We start from the raw sequence: 24,483 nt of genomic DNA on the forward strand, positions 1-24,483 counted from the left end.
GGGAGCGCTAATGCACCCGCTCAGGGCAGGCGGCCCCTGACCCTGCTGGGAACCCAGTGCCCTGGGCAGCCGTGGGGAGCTCGGAGCCCCAGGACCCCAGCCAAAGCCAGGCAGACAGACAAACCGGGGGAACTGCTTTATTCCAGCGAGGGGCTGGCAGAGACAGTCTCCGCCCACAGCAGCAAGGGCCTGTCTGCACAACCACCTTCCTCCGCTGTAAGTGACAGGGTCAGTTTAAACTGTTTTCCTTAAACTTATGCAACCAACTGGCTGCTCTTAATTTAGGATCCCTGTGGGGGGGTTAGCGGGGCTGGAGGCCCAGCGTAGCTGGGGTGGGGGTGGGGTATAGGGATGGGGAGGTTCAGCTGGTTTGGAGGCCCTGGGTAGCTTGGGGGGAGGGGTACAGGGATCCAGGGGGGCTCAGAGCCCAAAGACAGCAGGGCCAACGCTGCAGCCCAGCAGGGTGTTGGCGGCTTCCAGACATTCGCTCAGCTGGGGCCCTGCAACGAGAAGAGGGTCAGGGGAGACATCAGCCTGGGGAACAGGGGGATGGGGGGGGAGGAGGAGACACCAGCCAGGGAATGGGGGACAAAGGGCACAGAGCTCACAGCCCGGGGCACTGACGTCGGGAGCTGGGGGGACGGGGGGCTGGGAGCCTGTCTGTCCTGGGACTGGAGGCCTCTGGGGGTCTGGCTGGGGGACCAGAGGCTGTTAGGATGCCGGGGGGCCCATGGGACACAGATCCCAGGGCTGTGGTTGGCTGGACTGTGGGGTCCTATGGGGTGGGGTTGGTACTGTGGGCTTGTGGGATCTTGGGAGGGGTGGGGGGACAGGCTGGGCTGTGGGACAGTCTCCAGAGGGTCGGGGGGCCTATGGGGCAGGGGCTCTCTGGTAGACGACCTGGGCCCTGCCCCCAAACACCCACTCCCGTCTCACCTGCTTGGCCCCGCACCCAGCCCACAGCCTTGGCCTCCAGCAGCTCCCACTCGTCGCGCTGCCCCACGGCCCGGCCGTGCAGCCAGACCACGGCCAGCACCGTGGCCCAGATGCTAGGGGGCACGTCCTGGGGGTGGGGGTGGGGGGAAGAGACACAGCCTGAGACAGCGCCCAGCCCCTGTTCCCCTGAGCGCCGCCCCCATCCCCCCGACCCTGGGACCCCCAGGCACCCCTCCCAGAATTGCCCCCATCCCCCTGCCCTAGGGACCCCTCTGCCCCCCCCAGGGCCACATCCTGTGCAGGAGGGAGAGACACAGCCCGAGACAGCGCCCCGTCTGGGGACTCCCTCTGGTCCCCCGAGTGCTGCCCCCATCCCCCTGCCCCCTAATGCTGCCCATCCCCCTGCGCCAGGGGCCCCCCTGATTCCCCGCAGTGCTGCCCCCATCACCCCACTCTAGAGACCTCTCTGCCCCCCCAGCACTGCCCCCATTTCCCTGCCCTGGGGACCCCCCAATCCAGCGCTCCTGCCCCTTCCCCAGACTCAGAGGGTTCCCAGCCCCTCCACTCTAGCACCATGGACCCCCTACCCAGATGCCTGGTGGGATGCCCGGGGGTAGGGAGACAGCCTCAGAGAGGACCCAGCCTGGGCCTCCTCATGTCCCCCCTCAGCCCTGGGCCCCCTCGATCCAATGCTCCGATTCCCTGCAAGGGGGTTCTAGCTCCCCGCTGTGGGCCCGTCTCCCCCACTGGGCTCCAGATTTAGGGGTCATGTGATCCAGTCGCCCTCAGACCCGCCCCCAGCCTGGGTCACGCCCAGTCTCATCTGGGAGCAGAGAACGGGCCCAACTCATGGCACCTGCCCCCTTGTCTCTCCCCTCTCCTCCTCCCCCTGCACTCACCTGACTGGGCATCCTCCCCCTGGCGTCGGTCTCGCTCACCCCCAGCGCAGCAGCCAGACGGGGGTCCAGGTCCCACGAGCCGTCGGCATTCTGCAGAGACACCAGCCTCAGCAGGGGAGACACTTCCGGTGCCCGCTCTAGGGAGAGAGGTGGGGAGATGGCTCTTGCACGAGGTTATGGGTACAGAACAGCAACGTGGCCTGTCCAGGCTGGGGGACAGCCAACAACCTTAACTGTTACCCTCCACGCATCCTTAACTCTGCCCATCCATGGGCATCCTTAACTCTGCCCCATCCATGGACATCCTTAACTCTGCCCCATCCATGGGCATCCTTTATCTGCTTCTCTGCACCCTTAACCCCTCTGTGGGCACCCTCAACTCTGCCCCTTCCTGCACCCATGGGATGACAACTAATTTGCAGTTGGAGTTGGGAACCAAAGTCCCTTGGGCCCTGTGAATGTTTCAGCCCCAATCATTAATCTCACAACCCCAGGGTGTTTCTCAAACACAATCTGACCCCGGGACCATCCTGCACTACAACCTGTGATACAGATATACGTCTGGGGAGACACAGAAGCGTCTAAGGGTATAGGGGAGACAGGATGTTACACAGTCTATATGATATTATAGCTGCCTGGGCCAGGGTTATGAGGCAGAGTTAAGGTTACCTGGGCTACAGCAAGGTTGTATTTCCACACTCTTCAAATTCAGGTTTAAGGGGAGCCTTAACTTTAACATTTCTGCCTTTCGTGGGCTTCTTTGTTTAGAAACCAGACCGGGCCAACCACGATCTGTGCCCCTGAACTCACCTGTACAAACACCCGAGCCTGGGCCCAGCTTCACAAGGTATTTTTGTCTGGGAATTTAGCTGTGCCCATTTCAGAGAAAACTGCCCAGCGACATTTCTGTTACTAAAAAGCGACTGATTACCCCCTCCGCTGCCCAGCTGGGCCCTCCCCACATGTAGCTCATTGATACAAACTCACCCCCCAAATTCCAGCTTCACAGAGTTTATTGCCTGGGAGTTTCCTTATTTTTTCCATTTTCTTACAAGATCATTTACGTCCTGACACTTAAAAAACAACCAGCTGTGGATTCCCCCTCCCCCAGCATCACACTGCTGTTTTGCCCAGGAAGTTCCTTCACTTTCTATGTGGCTGTTAAACACTTGCCCGGCTCTGGGACCGTCAGGGCACGTCTGTCTCTGACCCGATGAAGCGTCATCCTGGTGTTTCCCCCCATCTCTGAGTCCTGAGTCCCAGCCCCTGCCCCCCTCACCTTCCTTGGACGCGGTCTCCGGCGGGGCGCTGAGTGTGCAGGACTTCCTGACCTTGTGTCGGGGGCTCCCACAGCTGCCCTTCAGCATGGCGAGGGAGCCAGGAGGAGCGGTGCCGGGGGAGAAGAGAGCCCCTACTGCCCGTGGGGAGCTCTGGGGGTGAGTGTCCCGGAGGAGGACGGGGGGACGGCAGCTCTTAACTTGCAGGTTGAAGGCCATGGCGCAGTCCACGGACACACTGGAAAGCCCTTGGGCCTGGGCCATGGACATGCGGGGTGCGGCCCCGAAGGCTGGGTGGGAGACAGACAGAGAGGGACAGACAGACACGCAGACAGAGACAGGCTAAGAGAGGGAAGGGAAATCCCCTCCCCCTCCACACAGCACCCAGAGCCAACACACCATTGGGACCCCTCTCCCATGCCCCCCCAGCTGGATACCCCCAACACCCAGCCCCATCCTCCTCTCCCCCCAGCTCCCCCAGAGTCTGGATCTCCCCCTAGCCCATCCCCCCAAGCTGGGACCCCCTGGATCCAGCCCCTCCCCTGCAGCTTTCCCCCAGCTTAGACCCCTCATCAAGCCCCAGGGGACGCGGGGGCGGGTGCTGCACCCCATGGATGAGGGCAGGATGCTGGGGGAGGGGGGCGAGAGGCCCCCGCTAGCCAGGCTTGGTCATGACAGCGATGCGCCCGCCCCTCCAGTCCCTGCCTGTCTGTGTCTCTGTCTGGGTCCGACTGTCTGATTCTCGGTCTCTGCCCCCATCTGTTTGGGTCTCCGGTTCTGGGTCCATCTGTCTGTCCGTCCGTCCCACAGGCCAGGCCCGGCGGGCTGCTCCCTGTCCCACCCAGCCGCTCTCCCCCTGCCCTGGGGACGGGGGCACTGGGGTCACCCTGGGGGTGCAGGGAGGGGGCAGCACAGCCCCATGGGAGCGGGGGCACGGAGAAGAGCACAGGAACATTAGCCCATAACCATGATCCCCCCATCCAATGCTCCTGGGTCCCTCCTCTCACACTGGGATCCCCCTGTTCTGGGACCTTCCCATAATTCCTTCCCCCTTCCCTCGCCCCAGTGCCACGTTCCCCCACAGTGCCAGGTTGGGTCCCCCTCCCACCTGAGCCCTCTCCCATGTTGTCCCCCCCCCAGTGCTGGGATCCCTGATCCCGCTTCCAGTGTTACCTGCCAGCGGGATGTCCCGTCTCACCAGCGGCCCCTGCACCGGCTGCCCCCGCTCTGTGTCCACCCCCACGTAGGCCGTGAGGGAGCAGACGACCCCCGAGCTCAGGCTGGTCTCCAGCACCCGGCGCCGGTCCCCCTCCGACCCGGTGTCCACGGCCCCCTCCAGCTCCAGCAGCAGCGACTTGGCTGCCAGCCGGTGAACGGGCAGCCTGTGCCGGGGACAGAGAGTCATGGGGTGAGCCCTGGATGCCTGGGTTCCAGCCACTGTGGGGAGGGGATTAGGGGCTAGTGGGATAGTGTGTGTGTGTGTGTGTGTGTAAACCAGGACCCCTGGGTTCTATCTCTGGCTATAGGAGGGCAGTGGGGTCTAGTGGTCACAGCAGGGAGGCTGGGAGCCAAGACTCCTGCTTCCTTCTGTGACTTGGGGCAGGTCCCCTCCCATCTCTATTCTGTTGGGGGTGGGGATGTGGGGGGCAGGACCCAGCGGCTTGGGAAGGACGAGGACCAGGGGAGCGTTGCTGTCACCTGTCTCCATCCTGTGGCTGAAGGGGGAACTGCAGCGTCTCCTTGTAGGTCTGGTCCTGGATGCGATACTGCAGGCTGACGCCACCCACGGCAGTGTCTGGGGGCTGCAGGCAGAGAAAGGGGGTCAGGGGTGGAGTGCGAGGGGGGAGAAGATGCCTGGGGACCCCCCCAGACCCGGCTTACAGAACAAAGGGGGTAAATACGCCCAATTCACAGCAGTTAGGGGGCTGCCTAGTCAGCCCAACGGCCATCAGTAGGGTCAGGAGATAACGACCCCCTTTGAGATCCATGGGGCTGGGGTAGCACAGAGACCTCCAGCCCAGTGGTCACTGGTAGGGAACAGAGTTATCGATCCCCACGGAGGTCTCATCTACACCACATGCTGCAGTATAACTACGTCGCTCAGAGGTGTGAAAAATCCACACCCCTGAGCTCCAGCTCCCTGAGTGACGTAGTTACACTGACCTTAGCCCCCCATGGAGACAGGGCCGTGTCGGCAGAAGAACTTCTCCCATTGGCTTAGAGTGTCTTCACCAGACGTGCTACAGTGGCGCAGCTGTAAATGTATAGCATAGACCTGCCCCTGAGATCAATGCAGCCAGGCTAGTGCAGAGACCCCCCCAGCCCAACTGCCATCATTAGGGATCAGAGTTAACATTCCTCACTGAAATCAATGGCCTGGGATGGCACAGAGACCCCCAGCCCAATGACCATCATTAAAAATTTAAGAGGGGCCATATGGGGTCAGACCAAAGGTCCACCTAGCTCAGTATCCTGCCTTCCAACAGTTTAAACCTGCTGCCTATTAATTTCATTTGGTGACCCCCTAGTTTGTGTGTTATGAGAAGGAGTAAATAACACTTCCTTATTCACTTTCTCCACACCAGTCATGATTTTATAGACCTCTATCATATCCCCCCTTCGTCATCTCTTTTCCAAGCTGAAAAATCCCAGTTTTAGTAATCTCTCCCCATATAGCAGCCGTTCCATACCCCTCATTATTTTTGTTGCCCTTTTCTGAAACTTTTCCACTTCCAATATAAGTTTTTTGAGTTGGGGTGACTAGCTCTGCACACCGTATTCAAGATGTGGATGTACCAGGGATTTATATAGAGGCAACATGATATTTTCTGTCTTATTATCTATCCCTTTCTTAATAATTCCCAGCATTGTTTGCTTTTTTGACACCGCTGCACATTGAGTGGATGATCTCAGAGAACTATCCACAATGACTCCAAGGTCTCTTTCTTGAGTGGTTAAAGCTAATTTAGATCCATCATTTTGTATGTGGGGTTGGGATTTTCCAATGTGCATTAGTTTGCATTTATCAACACTGAATTTCAGCTGCAATTTTTTTGCCCAGTCACCCAGGTTTGTATAATTTTTGGTGGTGCCCAGAATGGGTCCAAGCAGAGCCGTCCAGTCCATAGGACTGACCAGGGCAACTGCCCCAGGTCCCGCACTTTGGGGACCCCCGCGCTTCAGGGGGATGCAGGGTCCAGGGTGGCCTGGGGGATTAGCAGGGGACCTGGTGCCGGCAACAGCGAGCAACCCGGCCCCAGCCTGCCCCGCTGCGCTCTGCCCCGCCGGCTCCCGGCATCGCTCGGGGGAGGGGGAGGAAGCCGGAAAGAGGCAGGGCGGGGGCGGGGACTTGGGGAAAGAGGTGGAGTGGGGGTGGGGCAGAGCAGGGCAGGCTGGGGCTGGTCACTTGCTGCTGCCAGTGCCAGGCCACCTGCTAACCCCCCACGCTTCCCTGGACCCCGTATCCCCCTGAAGTGTGGGGCCCAGGGCGGTTGCCCTGACCCATGGACAGGATGGTTCTGATTAAATATAAGCCCAAACATTGCTGGAGCCGGGCCTACGTTCCTGAGTATTGGTGGATCAGGGGAACCACAGGCCCATATAACTCCCCGTCTATATTGTGAGATCCTTTTGTAGCGCTTCGCAGCCTGGGACTTAACTATCTTGAGTAGTTTTGTATCTGCAAATTTTGCCATCTCACTGTTTACCCCTTTTCCCAGATCATGTATGAACATGTTGAATGTATGCCCATTTTCCAGATCATGCATGAATATGTTAGCGCTGGTCCCAGTACAGACCCCCTGGGGGACACCACTAGTTACCTCTCTCCATTCTGAGAACTGACCATTTATTCCTACCCTGTGTTTCCTTGGGGAGGGATAGCTCAGTGGTTTGAGCACTAGCCTGCTAAACCCAGGATTATGAATTCAATCCTTAAGAGGACCATTTACATATCTAGGGCAAAAATCTGTCTGGGGATTGATCCTGCTTTGAGCAGGGGGTTGGACTAGATGACCTTCTGAGGTCCCTTCCAACCCTGAGATTCTATCTTTTAATCAGATACCGATGCATGAGAGAACCTTCCCTCTTATCCCAGGACAGCTTACTTTGCTTAAGAGCCTTTGGTGAGGGACCTTATCAAAGGTTTTCTGAAAGTCCAAGCACACGATAGCCACTGGATCCCCCCTCAAAGAATTTGAGTAGATTGGTGAGGCATGATTTCCCTTTACAAAAACCATGTTGACTCTTCCCCAGCAAATTCTGTTCACCTACACGCCTGAGAATTCTGTTCTTTACTATAATTTCAACCAGTTTGCCCGGTACTGAAGTCAGGCGTATTGGCCTGTAACTGCCGGGATCGCCTCTGGAGCCATTTTTAAAATTTGGTGTCACATAAACTAAAAATGCCTGGAGAATAGCTAATCAATTTGTTCCAAAACCTCCTTGAATGACACTTCAATCTGGGACAGTTCCTCAGATTTGTCATCCAAAGAGAATGGCTCAGTTTGGGAATCCCCCGCCCCCACTCCACATCCTCAGCTGTGAAGACCGATGCAGAGAATTCATTTAATTTCTCTGCAATGGCCTTATCGTCCTTCAGTGCTCCTTTAGCACCTCGATCATCCAGTGGCCCCTCTGGTTGTTTAACAGGCTTCCTGCTTCTGATGTTCTTAAAATTTTTTGCTGTTACTTTTTGAGTCTTTGGCTGGCTGTTCTTCACATTCTTTTCTGACCTTCCTAATTATATTTTTACACTTCACTTGCCAGGGTTTATGCTTCTTTCTATTTTCCTCACTAGGATTTAACTTCCACGTTTTAAGGATGCCTTTTTACCTCTCACTGCTTCTTTCAGAGTTACCACCCAGGAGGGGGTGGGAGGTTCCTGGCTCAGGCACTGATCCCAAGCCCTGGGGGCATTGTGTGTGTGTGTGTGTGTTTTGGGGGGTTGTTCTCTCACCTGGGGCTGCCCGCGGAGCTGGGCGTAGATGAGGCACCGCTGCCCAGGGAAGATCACCTCAGGGCCCCGGCCCAGCAGCGCCGCCTCCATTCCGGGGGGCAGATCCCAGCTCAGCGAGATCCCAGTCACGGCCGGCTGCAGGGCCCGCTTCAGAGACTGCAGCGCCTGGGGGAGAGACCAGCACACACAGGGTGGGGCCAGGACACCAGCGTCCTACCCTGGCATGGGGGGGAGGTGAGGCATGGGGACTGGTGGGTTAGAGCGGGGGGGCTGGGAGTCAGGACTCCTGGGTTCTCTCCCAGCTCTGGGAGGGGAGTGGGGTCTGGTGGATTAGAGCCGGGGGAGCCCGGACTCCTGGGTTCTCACCTTGGGCTGCATGCGGTCCTGGCCCGTGATGAACTCGGCGCTGCCCCCTGCTGCCCGGGCAATGCCTTTGACCAGAGCCGTGGAGGCCCCTTCCCCGATGCCAAAGGAGAAGCACCTGCAGGGGGGCAGAGTCCGGGGTGGGGGGTCAGAGACAGGATGTGGAGGGGCAGAGCTGGGGGGTCAATTCAGTGCTGGGGGGCAGTTGGAGAGCGGTGAGTAGGACTGGGGGGCAGGGTGAGGTGAAGGGATGGGCAGATGCTGGGGTTGGGGTCTCTCTGTTGGCAGGGCTGGGGGGAGATGATAGGGGCAGAGGTTCTCCATGCTGGCAGGGCTGGAGGGAGAGAGTTTGAGGGGGGTCTCCAGGTCGGGAAGGCAGGCAGCAGCTTTGGCGAGATAATGGGAGGCAGGGTTGGTGGGTGCTGGGGGTCCCCAGGCTGGAGGGAGAGAGTTTGGCGTTGCTGAGGGTGCCCATGCCAGTAGGGCGGGGGGGGACAGTGTTTGGGGTTACTGGGGGGCTCTCCAGGCAGGCAGGGCTAAGGGGACAGAGTCTGGGGTTGCTGGGGGGTCCCCAGAGCAGCAGGGCCGGGGGCAGGGTTGAGGGGTGCTGTGGGGCAGACGGTCCCCAGGGCAGCAGGGCTGGGGGCAGGGTTGAGGGGTGCTGTGGGGCAGACAGTCCCCAGGCGGCAGGGCTGGGGGCAGGGTTGAGGGGTGCCGTGGGGCAGAGGGTCCCCAGGCCGGCAGGGCCGGGGGCAGGGTTGAGGGGTGCTGTGGGGCAGATGGTCCCCAGGCCGGCAGGGCCGGGGGCAGGGTTGCGGGGTGCCGTGGGGCAGATAGTCCCCTGGCCAGCAGGGCTGGGGGCAGGGTTGAGGGGTGCTGTGGGGCAGATGGTCCCCAGGCCGGCAGGGCCGGGGGCAGGGTTGCGGGGTGCCGTGGGGCAGATAGTCCCCTGGCCAGCAGGGCTGGGGGCAGGGTTGAGAGGTCCCAGGGGGCAGGTGGCAGGGCTGGGGGACAGGTATGATGCCATGTGACAGGTTACTATTGATTAGCGCAGGGGGGCAATTCGCCGGTGCGCATATCACAGACCCGCTGCAGGGCCCGCGCACTCAAGCCGGACACCGGGCAGAGCAGAGCAGAGCAAAGTGGGTGTCAGCGCGTCGCACATGCCCAGTGTGTGCCCTGGGAACCACAGCTGCTCTGAATTCATGAGAGCCAGAGACATGTCGGCGGCGGTGTCGTCAACTCTCCGTAACCCTGCTGATCGCGAGCTCACCCCGCCCCATAGTTCCTTGTGCTTGTGCCGCTGGAGCAATCCCGAGTGCGGGTGTTTCGGGGTGTGAGGATGGACGGTCTCAGCCATCGCACCGTGTCTCCCGCATTGGCACCTGGCCCATGTAAATGCAGAACCGTGTTCACTCCAAAGCACAGCTCCCGACGCAGGCCAATGGACGTGCCATTAACTGTCTGCGTTCAGGCCACACAGCGAGACCTGGGCGCTGATGGAAACTCGCCGGATGGTTTTCAGCAAGGAAAAGGGACCCTGGGAGCGATCACGCATCTCCAAGCTCTTTGGCTGCCATCAGGGGCCTTCTGGACACCAGGCTGAGGTCCCCAAAGCCATTCCGGGGCACCCTTGGGGAATGCAGATCCCACGTCTCTCCCATCCTCTGAATTCACAAACCGACTCACCTGCTCCGTGGTTCACTGCGCTAACCTCTCGCTGGCTGTTCCCTTCTCCGAGCTAACACACCCGCGGTTAGTTCACAGGCGAGCTCTGGAGTGTCCCGTCAGCGGGCTCAGTGCCTGGAGAACCATGTGACTTTGGGTTGATGCCCAATCTCGTTCCATCCAGTCTGTCCGGGGATCAGTTTGGCTGGAGCCCCCATGGGGGCCGTCCGTGGTGAGACTGGCCCGTGAGCCGGGTGTGCATGCCTGGTCCTGGCTGGGGAACCGAATTCCAGGGAACACCCCCAGGCTGGGGGTTGGGGAACCTGCCCTGGCTTCCGACAGTCTGTGCTGAGGTTGGCACTCTCAGCTGGGGGCCACTCTGCACCGTGACAGCAGGGTTGGGGGGGTGTAGGGGGCAGGGTGGGGAGTCGCTGGGAGGCAGGACTTGGAGGGCGCTTGGGGGCAGGGTGGGAGGGATGCTGGGGGGGCAGGTGCCCCCTTTACCTGTGGGCCCCCTGGTGACGCTGCACCTCAGTGATGACGTCCTGGGTGTTCCCCACCTCCCCGTCCGTGAACACGAACAGCTGGCGGGGGAGAGACGCTGTCAGAGCTGGGGACCCCAAATTCTCCTGGAGACACCCCCTCCCCCTGGGAATGGGGGCAGCCCCCAGAGAGCCTGCCCCACTGACCCCCCTCCCAGAGACCTCCCTGGCACTCCTCCCTCCCTCCCAGTGCTGCCACCCAGCTCTAGACAGAGGTAGTCCCCCTTAGCTCCTGCCCACCATGGACTGCTCCCACCCCCAGGGGCACTGGCCCCCCATTGGTCACAGTCCCACTCTGAGCCCTCCCGTAAAGCCACTGTCAGCTACCCCCCCAGCCCCTCTCCAAGCACCCACCATCAGCTCCCCCCAGCCCCTCTCCAAGCACCCGCCATCAGCTCCCCCCAGCCCCTCTCCAAGCCCCGGGACACCCTGCTGCTGCCCCTGATACCTGGCGTGGGTGCCCGTCCCGGCAGGGGCTGCGGTAAATGGCTCGTAGCGGTGCCAAGATCTCGGTGCCCCCCAGGTCGGCCTGGAGCTGCTGGATGCGCTGCAGGGACTCGGCCATGGTCTGTTGGGTGTATGCCACGCTCTGCCTGCAGGGGGCGCCAAGGGGTCAGGGGAGGGACAGCTGAAGCAAGGGACATCCCGACCCCAGCCAGACCTGTCCCCAACCCAGGGACACCCCAACCCCATCCTGCCCTGCCACCAACCCCCAGCCCTGGACTCACGGGTAGAAGGACTCAAACCGAGACCCAAAGCCGTAGATGTTGAAATAACAGCCCAGGGGCAAACTCTTCAACAGCAGGACTAGGGTCTCCTGGGGACGGACAGACAGATGAAGTCACTCCCCCGGGCCTAACCAGCTTGGGCTGTTCCTCCACCCAGCTCTGCCCCCCAGGCCCAGCCAGCCTGAGCTGCTCCCCTCCACAGGCCCATCTAGCGCGGCCTCCCGCCTGGCCGTACCTTGGCGCTGTCGATGCGCTGGGGTGAGCGGTCTCGGCCGCCCATGGGGCACTGCATGCTGCCGGAGCGGTCCAGCAGGAAGATGAACTCCCCGGATGGGCTCTGGCCCGGCACCGCCTCAGGCAGGCTGGGCAGCAGGGTCACCATCACGGCCGGGTCGCCCATCAGGGAGCCTGCGGGGAGACGGGGCCAGCCCCAAATGGAGCAGGCATGGGGTTGAGCCCTGTGAGTCTGCGAGAGCCCCCAGGCCCACCTGACTTCTCCAGCCAGAGCCCAACCCATGTCCCTCCTCTCTCCTGCCCTCCCCATAGATCCCCTACCACCCCCAGTGCCCGACTGCCCCTGAGCCCGACCTCTCTGTCCCTCCCCCCATATCACCCTCTCCCTAGATCCCCCACCATCCCGACTGCCCCAGAGCCACACCCCTCTGTCCCTCCCTTCACACCTCTTTCCCCTAGATCCCACACTGATCCCAATTACCAGCCCCTTAGCGCCTTCCCTTCCATCCCCTGTTCTGCGCCGTATCCCCGAACCTGAAATGCATCCCAGTGTCTACCTGCTCCCAGGCACCCCACCCTCCCACTCCCTGCTCCGCTGAGACCCCCCCTCTGGTTCCCAGCTTCTTCTGGTCTCCCCCGCCCCAGCTCCACACACACCTCATCCCCAACTCCTTCAACACCCACCCACAATCATAAGAACGGCCACCATGGCTCAGACCAAAGGTCCATCTAGCCCAGTATCCTGTCTGCCAACAGTGGCCTATGCCAGGTGCCCCAGAGGGAATGAACAGAACAGGGAATCATCGAGTGATCCATCCCCTGTCACCCGTCCCCAGCTTCTGGCAAACAGAGGCTAGGGACACCATCCCTGCCCATCCTGGCTAATAGCTGTTGATGGACCTATCCTCCATGAACTTATCTAGCTCTTTTTTGACCGCTGTTACAGTCCTGGCTTTCTCAACATCCTCTGGCAAGGAGTTCCACAGATTGACTGTGCAGTGTGTAAAGAAAGACTTCCTTTTGCTTTTTTTAAATCTGCTGCTTAATTAGTTTCATTTGGTGACCTCTGGTTCTTGGGTTATGAGGAGTAAATACCACTTCCTTATTTACTTTCTCCACACCAGTCATGATTGTGTAGACCTCGATCATATCCCCCCTTAGCTGTGTGAAGAAATATTTCCTTTTGTTTGTTTTCAATCCGTTGCCTGTGAGGGCGAGCCATGGATTTATCTAGAGCAGCGTTTCTCAAACTGGAGTCCGCGGACCCCTGGGGGTCTGCGAGGGAACTCCATGGTGTCTGCGGGTCCCGCTGACCAACTCTTCCCTCTCCCTCGCTCAACTCCTCCGCCTGGAAACGGCTGCCAGCTCCCTGTGGCCCCATGGCAGCCAGTGAGGCTCCGCTCATGGCCCCCGCCCGAGTGCTGGCTCCGCAGTTCCCATTGGCCAGGAAGGGGCAGGGCAGGGGAGAGGTCCCTGAAAATTTTAAAATCAAAGTGGGGGACCTCAGGTTGCTACAGTTTGAGAACTGCTGATCTAGAGGCGATACAATATTTTTTGTCTGTTATTTATCCCTTTCCTAATGATTCCTAACATTCGGTTTGTTTTTTGGATTGCAGCTGCACTTTCAGTGGATGTTCTACTCCTGGGGGAATTCGGCACCACTGCGCATGCGCAGAATTTATGTCCAGTGCCGATTTCCTTGCTTCCCTGCAAAAAAAATGACTTCCTATCAGGGAAGCAAAGGGAAGCCACAAGAGTGGGCATGTGACCCTCCCAGCCGTATGTTTCAGGTGCCCAGGGCAGCCAGTGGAAGGTAAATCACTGTGGGGCAGGGGGCAGGACTGGGAAAGATCCAGCTAGTGGCTCTTGTCCTGTGCTGGGTTCAGCTGCTGGTCCCGGCTGGGTTGGGGAGGTTGGGACTTCCTCTTCCCCGGCAGGGCAATTGGGGCCGGGTCAGACCCACCCCCAGATTTCTCCCCCAGCTGCAGGAAGCTCTGCAAACTCCCCCTCCCCCCCCCCCACTTCCTGCACCCATCGCTCCTCAGCTGAAGGGGGAGGGATCCCTGTACAGGGAGCTGCTCCCCCATCCGTCCAACCCATGTGCATCCAGACACCCCCATACCCAGACCCTCCCACTGAACCTCACCCCCCCGCACTCAGAACCTCCCCTGATGAGCCCCACTCCCGCTGCACCTGGACCACCTCAACGAGCCATCTGCACTCAGAGCCCAACCCCACTGAGCCCCAACCCACCCCAGAGCCCACCCTGCTGAGCCCTAACCACCTTCACCCTAACCCCCTGCAGAGTCCCATTATCTTTGCACCCAGAACCTCCCAACAAGCTCCTGTGCATCCAGATCTCCCCCCTGCAGATCCCCCACTGAGCTGCCCGCACCCAGACTGCCCCACCCAGAGTCCTCTCACCCCACACCTGCATCCCCCCACACTAAGCCCCTCCACACTTGGATCCTGCCTTGCTGAGCCTGCCTGCCCCACACCTGGTGCGCCTGACACAGAGGGCAGGGCCTTGGGGTGTTTCTGGGGCAGGCCCGGTCCTTGCACAGTGAGGGTTGGGTGCAGCCTCAGCGCTGAGTCCGTGTCCCGGGTGGGTGCTGCACAGTGATCTCCCACCTCTGTGCAGCCAGTGGCCGGTGCTCCCCAACACCAGGCTGTAGCCGCCACATTTATTTGACAAATAACATTTGCAGAAATTTAGAACACGGTGCCTGGAATTTTTATATTTTTGGAGCAGAGTTTTTAACGTTTTGGCGCAGAATGCCCGCAGGAGAAATGTTTTCAGAGAACTAGCCACGAAGACTCCAAGATCTTTCTTGAGTGGTCACAGCTAATTTAGACCTCGTCATTTTATACGTCTAGTTGGGATGACGTTTACCAGTGTGCATCACTCTGCACTTATCAACACTGAATTTCATCTCCGGCTTTGTTGCTCAGTCACTCGGTTTTGTGAGGTCCCTTTGTAACTCTTCACAGTCTGCTTTGGGCTGAGCTATCCTGAGTAGTTTTGTATCTTCTGCAAATTTTGCCACCTCACTGTTTACCCCTTTTTCTACATCATGTATGAATATGTTGAACAGCCCTGGTCCCAGTACAGACCCCTGGGGACATCACTATTTACCTCTTTCCATTCTGAAAACTGACCCTTTATTTCTACCCTCGGTTTCCTGTCTTTGAACCAGTTACCAGTCCATGAGATGACCTTCCGTCCTATGCCCTGACAACTTACCTTGTGTAAGAGCCTTTGGTGACGGACCTTGGCAAAGGCTTTCTGAAAACCTTAATACACTATATCAGGGGTGGGCAAACTTTTTGGGCTGAGGGCCACATCTGGGTGGGGAAATTGTATGCAGGGCTGGTGCAGGGGGGTGGAGTGTGTGAGGGGGTGCGGTGTGCTGAAAGGAGCTCAAGGCAAGGGATTGGGGCAGAGGAGGGGTGTGGAGTGTGGGAAGGGGGCTCAGGGCAGGGGTTAGGGTGCGGCAGGGGGCTCAGGGCAGGGAGTTGGGGTGCAGGAGGGGTACAGGGTGCAGGAGGGAGCTCAGGGCAAAGGGTTGGGGTACAGGAGGGGTGTGGGGTGTACGAGGGGGCTCAGGGCAGGGAGTTGGGGGGCAGGAGGGGTGCGCGGTGCAGGCAGGGGAATTAGGGCGGGGAGTCGGGGGGTGGGGTGCAGGAGGGGTGCGGGGTGTACGAGGGGGCTCAGGGCAGGGAGTTGGGGTGTAGGAGGGGTGCATGGTGCAGGCAGGGGGCTTAGGGCAGGGAGCTGGGGTGCGGGGTGTACGAGGGGGCTCAGGGCAGGGAGTTGGGGTGCAGGAGGCGTGTGGGGTGTACGAGCGGGCTCAGGTGCGCAGTGCAGGCAGGGGAATTAGGGCAGAGAGTCGGGGGGTGGGTGCAGGAGGGGTTCGGGCTCCAGGGTGGCAGCGGCGCACACCAGGGCCGGCTCCCTGCATTCCTGCCCTGTCCCCGGCCCCGCGCTGCTCCAGGAAGAGCTGAGGCCCCTGGGGGAGAGGGGGCGGAGGTCGCTGCGTGTGCTGCCCTTGCCACGCGTCCAGATACCTCCCCCGAAGCTCCCATTGGAGGCGGTTCCCCATTCCTGACCAATGGGAGCTGCGAGGGACGGTGCCTGGAGGCAACGGAGCCTTGTGACTCCCCGACCCGGGGGCTGCAGGGACGTGGTGCTGGTGGCACCATGGGCTGTAGCCTGTAGCCAAAGCCCTGAGGGGCCAGATCTGGCCTGTGGGCCATAGTCTGCCCACCCCTGCACTATATCCCCCCATTCCCCTACCATCCCCCTCATTGCCCCGGGCCCCCTGAACCCAAGTCACTGCCCAGAAACCCCCCCCAACATCCCCATCCCATGGATCCACTGGCCAGGGCAGCAGGGTGCAGGACCCCCCCGCACCTGGCTCTGCTCCGAGCAACCCAACCTCCAGCACTGCGCTGGGTTTGTGCGGCTCCGCGTAATACACCAGCAGCTCCATGTCCCGGTCCCACGGGGGGGCCTCGGCCAGAGACACCTGGGAGGAGACAAACACAGTCACCTCCCCTCGGCTCCTGGGGGGGGGCAGGGTTCCCAGGGTGCCTCCCATGCAGCCGGGGGGAGGGAGCAACTCCGGGTTAGGAGGGAGGGAGAGAGAGAGGGAAAAACACCCCAAAGGCAACACCAGAACTTGGCTCTTCTTGCAGAAAACACTGGGAAAATTCTGACTTTGTTTGGCTAAATCTTTCCAATTTGGGGGTGATATTTTCCCACCCCCCATTTTCTTCCATTCAAAATGAAGGAGAAGGAAACTCCCAGAAAGCAAAGGGAACCAGGACCCTCGAATGTCCAGGATTTCACCCCCACAGGCTGGTCTCAGCCCCTTGAGATTTTCCCCAGAGAATGTGGGCAATTCCCCGGATCTGTTGGTGTCGCTCAACCCTCTTCCCCGCCACCCCCGCCCTGCCCCAGAGCTCCCACCCCTGTATATGCTCACCCAGGACCCAGGCCCAGTGCCCTGGCACCCACCCCTCGGCCCAGAGCCCCCATCACCCCCCTGCTCAGACCCACCCATACTGACCCTCCCAGTGGGGATAGTGGGGACCCAGGTGTCCGGGTGAGCCCTTACCTGGGCGCTGGTCCGGTTCCCGGCCGTGTAGCTCAGGGGGGTGAGGGAGCAGTTGGAGAGCACGCGGTCGATGCCGTGGGGTGACTGCAGCGTGACGCTCAGGCTCAAGGTGTAGGGCAGCTCCCCCTGGGGGACTCGCGGGACCCCCTGGGTGACGTCCTCCCCGTCCCACCCTGCAGAGAGAGACACGGGGTGAGCACGGGCCCAGGCAGAGACAGATGCATCCTGGAGGCGAATGCCTGGCTGTGAAGATGGTGTTGCCAGGAGCGCTTTGGCTTTCTTGAGCACGAGCTGCTGTTCCAGGAAGAAGGATGCTAAGCAGAGATGGGGCCCAGCTAGCGAGGAAGGGGAAGAGCATATTTGGCTACAGACTGGCTGGCCTAGAGAGGAGGGCTTGAAACTAGGTTTGACGGGGGCAGGTGACCAAAGCCCTCAGGTAAGTCAACAACATGGAGACCTGGGAGAAGGGTTGGAATTTGGGGGGAGCATGGGCTGTTATGGGCAGGATAAAGGAGAGACAAGACAGAACTGGTGGGGGGGAGGGAATCAAATCAGTATCTTAGATGTCTGTATACGAAGGTGAGAAGTACGGGGGAATGTGGAGGAAAAATGTTTTGAGGCCTAAACTTTGGTTAAGCAAACTGTATGTACGGCCTGAAGGTAGAAAAAGGGGGGGAAGGTCGAAAAAAGAAGGGTAGAAAGAAATTATAAAAGCAGAACTAACTGTAGAAACTAGAGAAGCAAAACTAACCATTTGTAACAGCTTGTGATGAATAGCTGCCAGGTGACAGAGGAAGAAACCACAAAGGGCAAAACTAAGGAAAACAGGAAAAGCTGCTTTGCTTCATGCCGTATGTGGATGTAAAGTTTTAAGGAAGTATATGTAATTTTTGTGGTTTTATCCTATATAAGCTCTCGTATTTTATCTATCCGGGTCGGGGGGTGGAGGGGGTTCGGCTGCCTTGGCTGACTCCCCCATTCATGCATGTTTGATTGATCAATAAAGGAGCCTCAGGCTAATCTGATCCAAAATTAATCGTGTGGTCGATTTTTCCACAACAGGAATAAGCAGGAAGAACTGGTAATGCTAGTAAATAAACACAACTATGACAGTTGGCATCACAGAGACTTGGTGGGAGAATTCGCATGACTGGAATATTGGGATAGAAGGGTACAGCTTGCTCAGGAAGGACAGGCAGGGGAAAAAGGGAGGAGGTGTTGCCTTATATATTAAAAAGGTGTATGCCTGGACTGAGATTTAGATGGAACTAGGAGACAGACTTGTTGAAAGTCTCTGGGTAAGGATAAAAGGGGTAAAAAACAAGGGTGATGTCAGGGTAGGGGTCTACTACTGACCATCTAACCAGGAAGAACTAACAAAATCATCCAAAGCACAGGACTGGGTGGTGATGGGGGACTTCAACTACTCAGACCTCTGTTGAGAAAATAACACAGCAGGGCACAGATTAGCCAAAAAGTTTGTGGAATGTAGTGGAGACAATTTTTTATTTCAGAAGGTGGAGAAAGCTACCAGGGGAGAGGCTGTTCTGGATTTGATTTTGACAAATAAGGAGGAACTGGTTGAGAATCTGAAAGTGGAAGGCAGCTGGGGTGAAAGTGATCACGAAATGGTAGAGCTCATGATTCTAAGGAATGGTAGGAGGGAGAACAGCAAAATAAAGATAATGGATTTCAAGAAGGCAACTTTAGCAAACTCAGGGAGTTGGCAAGTGAGGTCCCATGTGAAGTGAGTCTAACAGGAAAAACAATTGGAGACAGTTAGAAAGGCCGAGGCACAAAACAAGATCAAATCAGCCAGAGACATAAAGGGTAACAAGAAAACATTCTACATTAGAAACAAGAGGAAGATGAAGGACAGGGTAGGCCCATTACTCATTGGGGGGAGGGGAGGGAGAATAGCAGAAAATGCAGAAATGGCAGAGATGCTTAATAACTTCTTTGTTTCGGTTTTCACCAAGGAGGCTGGTGGTGACTGGACGTCTAACACAGTGAATGCCAGTGAAAACAAGGTAGGATCAGAAGAGGCTAAAATAGGGAAAGAACAAGTTAAAAATTACTTAGACAAATTAGATGTCTTCAGGTCACCAGGGCCTGACGAAATGCATCTTAGAATACTCCAGGAGCTGACTGAGGAGATACCTGAGCCATTAGCAATTGTCTTTGCAAAGTCATGGAAGATGGGAGAGATGAAAAAGGCAAATCTAGTGCCTATCTGTAAAAAGGGAAATAAGGACAGCCCAGTAAATTACAGACCAGTAAGATAATGGAGCAAATAATTAAGCAATCAATTTGCAAATACCTAGAAGATAATAAGGTGATAAGTAACAGTCACCATGGATTTGTCAAAAACCAATCCTGTTAAACCAACCTGACAGCTTTCTTTGACAGGGTAACAAGCCTTGTGGATGGGGGGAAGCAGTAGATGTGGTATATCTTGACTTTAGTAAGGCTTTTGATACTGTCTCCCATGACCTTCTCTTAAATAAACTAGGGACACGCAATCTAGCTGGAGCTACTATAAGGTGAGTGCAAAATGGTTGGAAAACCATTCCCAGAGAGTAGTTATCAGTGGTTCACAGTCATGCTGGAAAGGGATAATGAGTGGGGTTCCGAATAGATCAGTTCTGGGTCTGGTTCTGTTCAATATCTTCATCAATGATTTAGATAATGGCATAGAGAGTACACTTGTAAAGTTTGAGAAAGATACCAAGCCGGGAGGGGCTGCAAGTGCTTTGGAGGATAGGATTAAAATTCAAAATGATCTGGACAAACTGGAGAAATGGTCTGAAGGACAAATGCAAAGTACTCCATTAGGAAGGAACAATCAGTTGCACACATACTAAATGGGAAATGACTGCCTAGGAAGAAATACTGCGGAAAGGGATGTGGGAGTTATAGTGGATCACAAGGTAAATATGAATCAACAGTGTAACACTGTTGCAAAAAAAAAGGGAACATCATTCTGGGCTATATTAGCAGGAGTGTTGTAAGCAAGACACGAGAAGTAATTCTTCCGCTCCCCTCTGCGCTGATTAGGCCTCAGCTGAATTACTGTGTCCAGTTCTGGGTGCCACATTTGAGGAAGGATGTGGACAAATTGGAGAGAGTCCAGCGAAGAGCAACAATATTGATTAAAGTTCTAGAAAACTTGACCTATGAGGGAAGATTGAAAACATTGGGTTAGTTTAGTCTTGAGAAGAGAAGACTGAGTGGGGACATGATAACAGTTGTCAAGTATGGATAACGTTGTTACGAGGAGAAAAAAAAATTGTTTTTCTTAACCTCTGAGAGTAGGACAAGAAGCAATGGGCTTAAATTGCAACAAGGGAGGTTTAGGCTGGACATTAGGAAAAACTTCCTATCTGGGTGGTTAAGCACTGGAATAAATTGCCTAGGGAGCTTGTGGAACCTCCAACATTGGCGATTTCTAAGAGCAAACACCTGTCAGGAATGGCCTAGATAATGAATCCTGCCATGAGTGCAGGGGACTGGACTAGATGACCTCTCGATGTCCCTTCCAGTCCTATGATTCTATGGGGGGAATGGGCTATTGAGGGGCATGGGGGGATGCTGGGATATCAGGAAAGGGCCCAGGGGGGAGTCACATACCCTGGAGCGGGGATTGCAGGGCTGAGGGGGGGCTTACCATGGGGCACATAGTAGTGACCTATGGGTCTATGAAGGTCCCTGTGGGTCTTTCCCTGTGGGGTATGCAGCAGGGGCTAGGGGACCTTGTGGGGTTACAGGCTGTGCAGTCACTCGCTATAGGGTGTGCAGTAGGGGTGTTGGGGACTGCGGGTCACACCAGGCAGGCTAAAGTGGCAGGGGGATCTGTGGGTCTCACCATGGGGTGTGTAGCGGGGACGCAGCACGGCTGGCAGCATGTAGCGGGCGGCTCCATCTGGCTCCAGCGGCAGCTCACAGACGTAGCGCAGGGTCAGCACCGCCTCCTCCCCAGGGGGCAGGTTCCCCAGGGAGCAGCTGAAAACATCGCCCCCGGCCCCTTCCTGCTGCAGCAAGAAGGAGCTCTGCCCCCCGGCCAGCGCGTCTCCATACATCTCTTGTGCCTGCCGGAGAGACAGGGTCATCCCGAGATCCCCCTGCCCTGCCCCCCAACCAGCACATCTTCATACAGGTTACTTCTGGGGGAATTCTGCACCACTGCGTTTGCGCAGAATTCACGTCTGGCACAGAATTCCCCTCACCCCCTCCACAGAAAATACATTCTGCCCAAGAAGTGCTGCAGTTCCACCTTTTACCCACCAGAGGCGAGTTCTTCACAGCATCCTGCCCGCGGAGCCAGGTTAGGACAGAGTGGGGCACACGGGGTTGCAGGGGGGTGGTGGTCACAGAGAGGGGTTCAGAAGGGCTGGTGGGGGGAGAGGCTGGGCTGTGGGCTCAGGAGCTAGTGGGGTGACACCATTGAGCCAAGGACTGAATGGGAGGGGGGCTGCAGGCCACACGAGAGCAAGGGAAGGGGGATGCAGGGCACACAGGGATGGGGGAAGAGGCTGCACAGATCGATGGGGTGTGTCTGACTGAATGGGAGAGGCTTGGGGTGAGCCAGGGTCTGCATGGGGGAGGCTCCCCAACTCCCTAACAATCCCTCCCCCGCAAAAAACCTGTTCCATACTTCTCCCTCCCACCCGCAACAATCCTCGAGGTTCACTCCAGACTCCTTCCCTCTCCCTCAGCTCCTCCGTTACCCCTGACTCCCCGAAGCCTTTGTGCTGCTTCTGAGGGGGGCAGGAAATCCGGTTCTATATTGTAGTTTCAATGAATTCTTACACCAAGTTCTGTGTGAATAGGCCTCAAAAGGAATCTATTCGTTGAAAAAAATTACCAGAATCTTTGTTTTGGTCTGTGTTGTTACAGACGTACTTGCTGACACTATTTTGAAATAAATTACCAAAATAATGGAAACTGGCGTGACTACATTGTGTTATTTTGACAAGAAAAATGCAAAATTTTAATTTTTTGGTGCCTAATTCCCCCAGGAGTAACAGCTCCTGCACCGCCTGTAATGTCAGGGTCAGCCTGAGCTCTCCTTATCCCACGAGATCCCACTGCCAGCGTGTTTCCGTACAGCTCCTGTGTGTGCCGGGAGAGATGGCATCACCCCGAGATTCCCCATTCCCCCGACATCCCCCTGCTCTGCCCCCTGGCCAGCACGTCCCTGTACAGCTCTTGCAGCTGCCGGGAGAGATAGGGTTACCCTGAGATCCCCCTGCCCCCACAACAGCGCACTGCCCTGCCCCCTAGCCAGCGCGGGCGTACCCATACCCTGCCCCCTGGCACCATCTCTCCCCCATAGGACCCATGCCCCCCCGGTACCTGTTTCTTCTCGCGGAGCTGGGCCTGGATGCAGGTGCCCCCCAGGCGGGCCTGGAAGGCGTAGACGGCCGCCTCGGCGTCCACGGGGAACACGAACACGGCCTCCACGGGCCCCTGCTCATCGTTCCTGTAGAGCAGCTCACAGCCCACGTCCGCCACGAAGCCTCGGATCAGCACCGTCACCGAGCCGCTGCGCAGGGGCACTGGGGGGAGACGGACATCAGCCAGGGGCCCCTCTGACCCCCACGGGCACTGGGAAAGGGGGATGTCAGCCATGGGCCCCCCCCAACACCCCCCCATAGGATCCAGGGGAGGGGGGCATCAGTCATGGGACCCCCCCCCCGCCCTGACTCACCCGGCTTGTTGGAACTGTTCAGGAGGCCGCAGCTCCTCATCTCGGTCTGGGGTCAGGGATCTGTGCAGGGGTAGGGTGTGCGGTGAGATACAGGGTTCCCATGGAAACTGATGGGCACAGGGAGTGTCCCCCAGCAACGGCTCTGAGACCCCAGCCCCACCCCCCTGCTCAGCCAGGTCCTGTGGCAGGGAGTCCCGCAGGCTCACGGGCCTAACTCAGAGATCAGAGTGATGGCCTCTCGGGCCCCCCCCCGGATCCCCCTTCCTGCACACGGCGCCAGCTCCCAGCAAGTGGGGGCTGGCAGGGACCGGGGCACAGCTGGGAACTGGATGGAGAAATGTGTGTGTGGGGGGGTAATGGGGATGGATGGACGGACGGACGGACCGGAGGTGGGGATGCATGTTTGGATGGAGGGAATGGCTGGGGGCCAGGGGAGGGGTGGAGAAATGTAGGGGAGCATCATGGGGCCCTGCACTTCTGCTGAGGAGGGGGATGCCCCCACTTGCCCAGAGTGGGATGGACACACCCCACCATCAGGACTCTCAGTCAAGTCAGACAATCAGACCCCCCCACATGGCCCCAGCCCCCAGCAGAGACTGGAGTACGGCTGAGAGATGGAAATGTAGGGGGATCGATGGACAGACGGAAGGAGGGAAGTGGGGATGGAGAGACACATGAGTGGGGACGCACAGACAGAACAGGGAGTTGGACAGGCATGGGGGGTGAGGATGGACAGACAGATGGAAGGGGGGATTGGACAGTGTGGGGGAGGTGAGGATGGACAGATGGATGGAAAGGGGGTTGGACAGAGTGGGGGGGGGGGTTGAAGATGGACAGACGGATGGAAGGGGGGGTTAGACAGGCATTCAGGGGCTGAGGATGGACAGATGGACGGAAGGGGGGTTGGACAGTGCAGGAGGCTGAGGATGGACAGATGGACGGAAGGGGGGGGGTTGGACAGTGCGGGAGGGAGGTCGGGATGGACAGAAGTCGGGGGCGGCTCTGACCCAGCAAGTTGCTGAATTTCCTGCACTGGCTCCAATATGAACTCTCCCCTCCAGGGCCCTGCTCCCATAGCCGCGCTGTCCCCTGCTGGGCAGAGCAGGACCTGCCCGTCTAGGGTCATAGACCCCGCTCTGCTGAGGGCGAGTCCCCGTGACTCCTGGGGCCAGCGGGGGGAAGGGGGGTGCCGGGCAGGGCTGGGCCGTGACTCCACCCCCCTCCCCGGCACTGAACATCCACCCTGCGCAGTGCTGGGGGTGGGAGACACAACACCCTCCCTGGTCGTGTTAGAGTCCCAGCGCACACACACTTCTATCCCCGGCTTGGAGGGCAGGACTCCTGGGTCATAGCCTGTTGGGTGGGGGAGGGGCTGGGAACCAGGACTCCTCCTGGGTTCTCTCCCCAGCTGGGGGCCCTGAATCCCAGGGGAGGGGATTGTGGGTGTCCTGGGGGCCCTGTTACCTTCGCTAGCCCGGACCCAGACGCAGAGGCTGGAAAAGCAAAACCGAAAGTCACTTTTCTAGGCTAGCCCCACCCAGGCCAGCCAGGGAGCGTCTGCAATTGTCTGCATGGTGATCGGGGGAGGTCCCGGATGACGGGAAGAAGGCTACTGTAGTGCCCATCTTTAAAAAGGGAAGAAGGAGGATCCGGGGAACTACAGACCAGGGCTGCCCAAGGGGGGGACAAGTGGGGCAATTTGCCCCGGGCCCCGGAGGGCCCCCCACAAGAATACAGTATTCTATAGTATTGCAACTTTTTTTTATGGAAGGGGCCCCCAAAATTGCTTTGCCCCAGGCCCCCTGAATCCTCTGAGCAGCTGCTACAGGCCAGTCAGCCTCACTTCAGTCCCTGGAAAAATCATGGAGCAGGTCCTCAAGGAAACCATTTTGAATCACTTGGAGGGGAGGAAGTTGATCAGGAACAGTCAGAATGTATTCACCAAAGGCAAGTTTTGCCTGACTAACCTAATTGCCTTCTATGATGAGATAACCGGCTCTGTGGATGAGGGGAAAGCAGTGGATGTGCTATTTCTAGACTTTAGCAAAG

At 58.0% G+C, this 24,483-nt stretch overlaps 2 protein-coding genes across 2 annotated transcripts; both read right to left on the reverse strand.

Moving 5' to 3' along the window:
- Positions 1-110: 110 nt before the first annotated feature.
- Positions 111-9,094, reverse strand: LOC123348270 (von Willebrand factor A domain-containing protein 5A-like). Its single transcript, XM_044985779.1, has 8 exons — positions 8,436-9,094; positions 8,070-8,234; positions 4,811-4,914; positions 4,286-4,494; positions 3,115-3,402; positions 1,836-1,972; positions 937-1,063; positions 111-500 (listed from the first exon to the last, which is right to left on the reverse strand). The coding sequence occupies exons 1-8, from the start codon at positions 8,445-8,447 to the stop codon at positions 421-423; spliced, it is 1,122 nt and encodes a 373-aa protein (XP_044841714.1). The 5' UTR covers positions 8,448-9,094; the 3' UTR covers positions 111-420.
- A 287-nt stretch (positions 9,095-9,381) lies between these two features.
- LOC123348267 (von Willebrand factor A domain-containing protein 5A-like) lies at positions 9,382-24,001 on the reverse strand. The gene is made up of 10 exons (XM_044985775.1): positions 23,899-24,001; positions 22,435-22,494; positions 22,080-22,282; positions 20,590-20,812; positions 16,725-16,897; positions 16,019-16,133; positions 11,606-11,778; positions 11,371-11,459; positions 11,091-11,235; positions 9,382-10,684 (listed from the first exon to the last, which is right to left on the reverse strand). The coding sequence occupies exons 2-10, from the start codon at positions 22,472-22,474 to the stop codon at positions 10,601-10,603; spliced, it is 1,245 nt and encodes a 414-aa protein (XP_044841710.1). The 5' UTR covers positions 22,475-22,494; positions 23,899-24,001; the 3' UTR covers positions 9,382-10,600.
- Positions 24,002-24,483: the final 482 nt, after the last annotated feature.

The sequence above is a fragment of the Mauremys mutica genome, chromosome 13 (genome assembly GCF_020497125.1).
Source record: "Mauremys mutica isolate MM-2020 ecotype Southern chromosome 13, ASM2049712v1, whole genome shotgun sequence".
Classification (NCBI taxonomy): Eukaryota; Metazoa; Chordata; order Testudines; family Geoemydidae; genus Mauremys; species Mauremys mutica.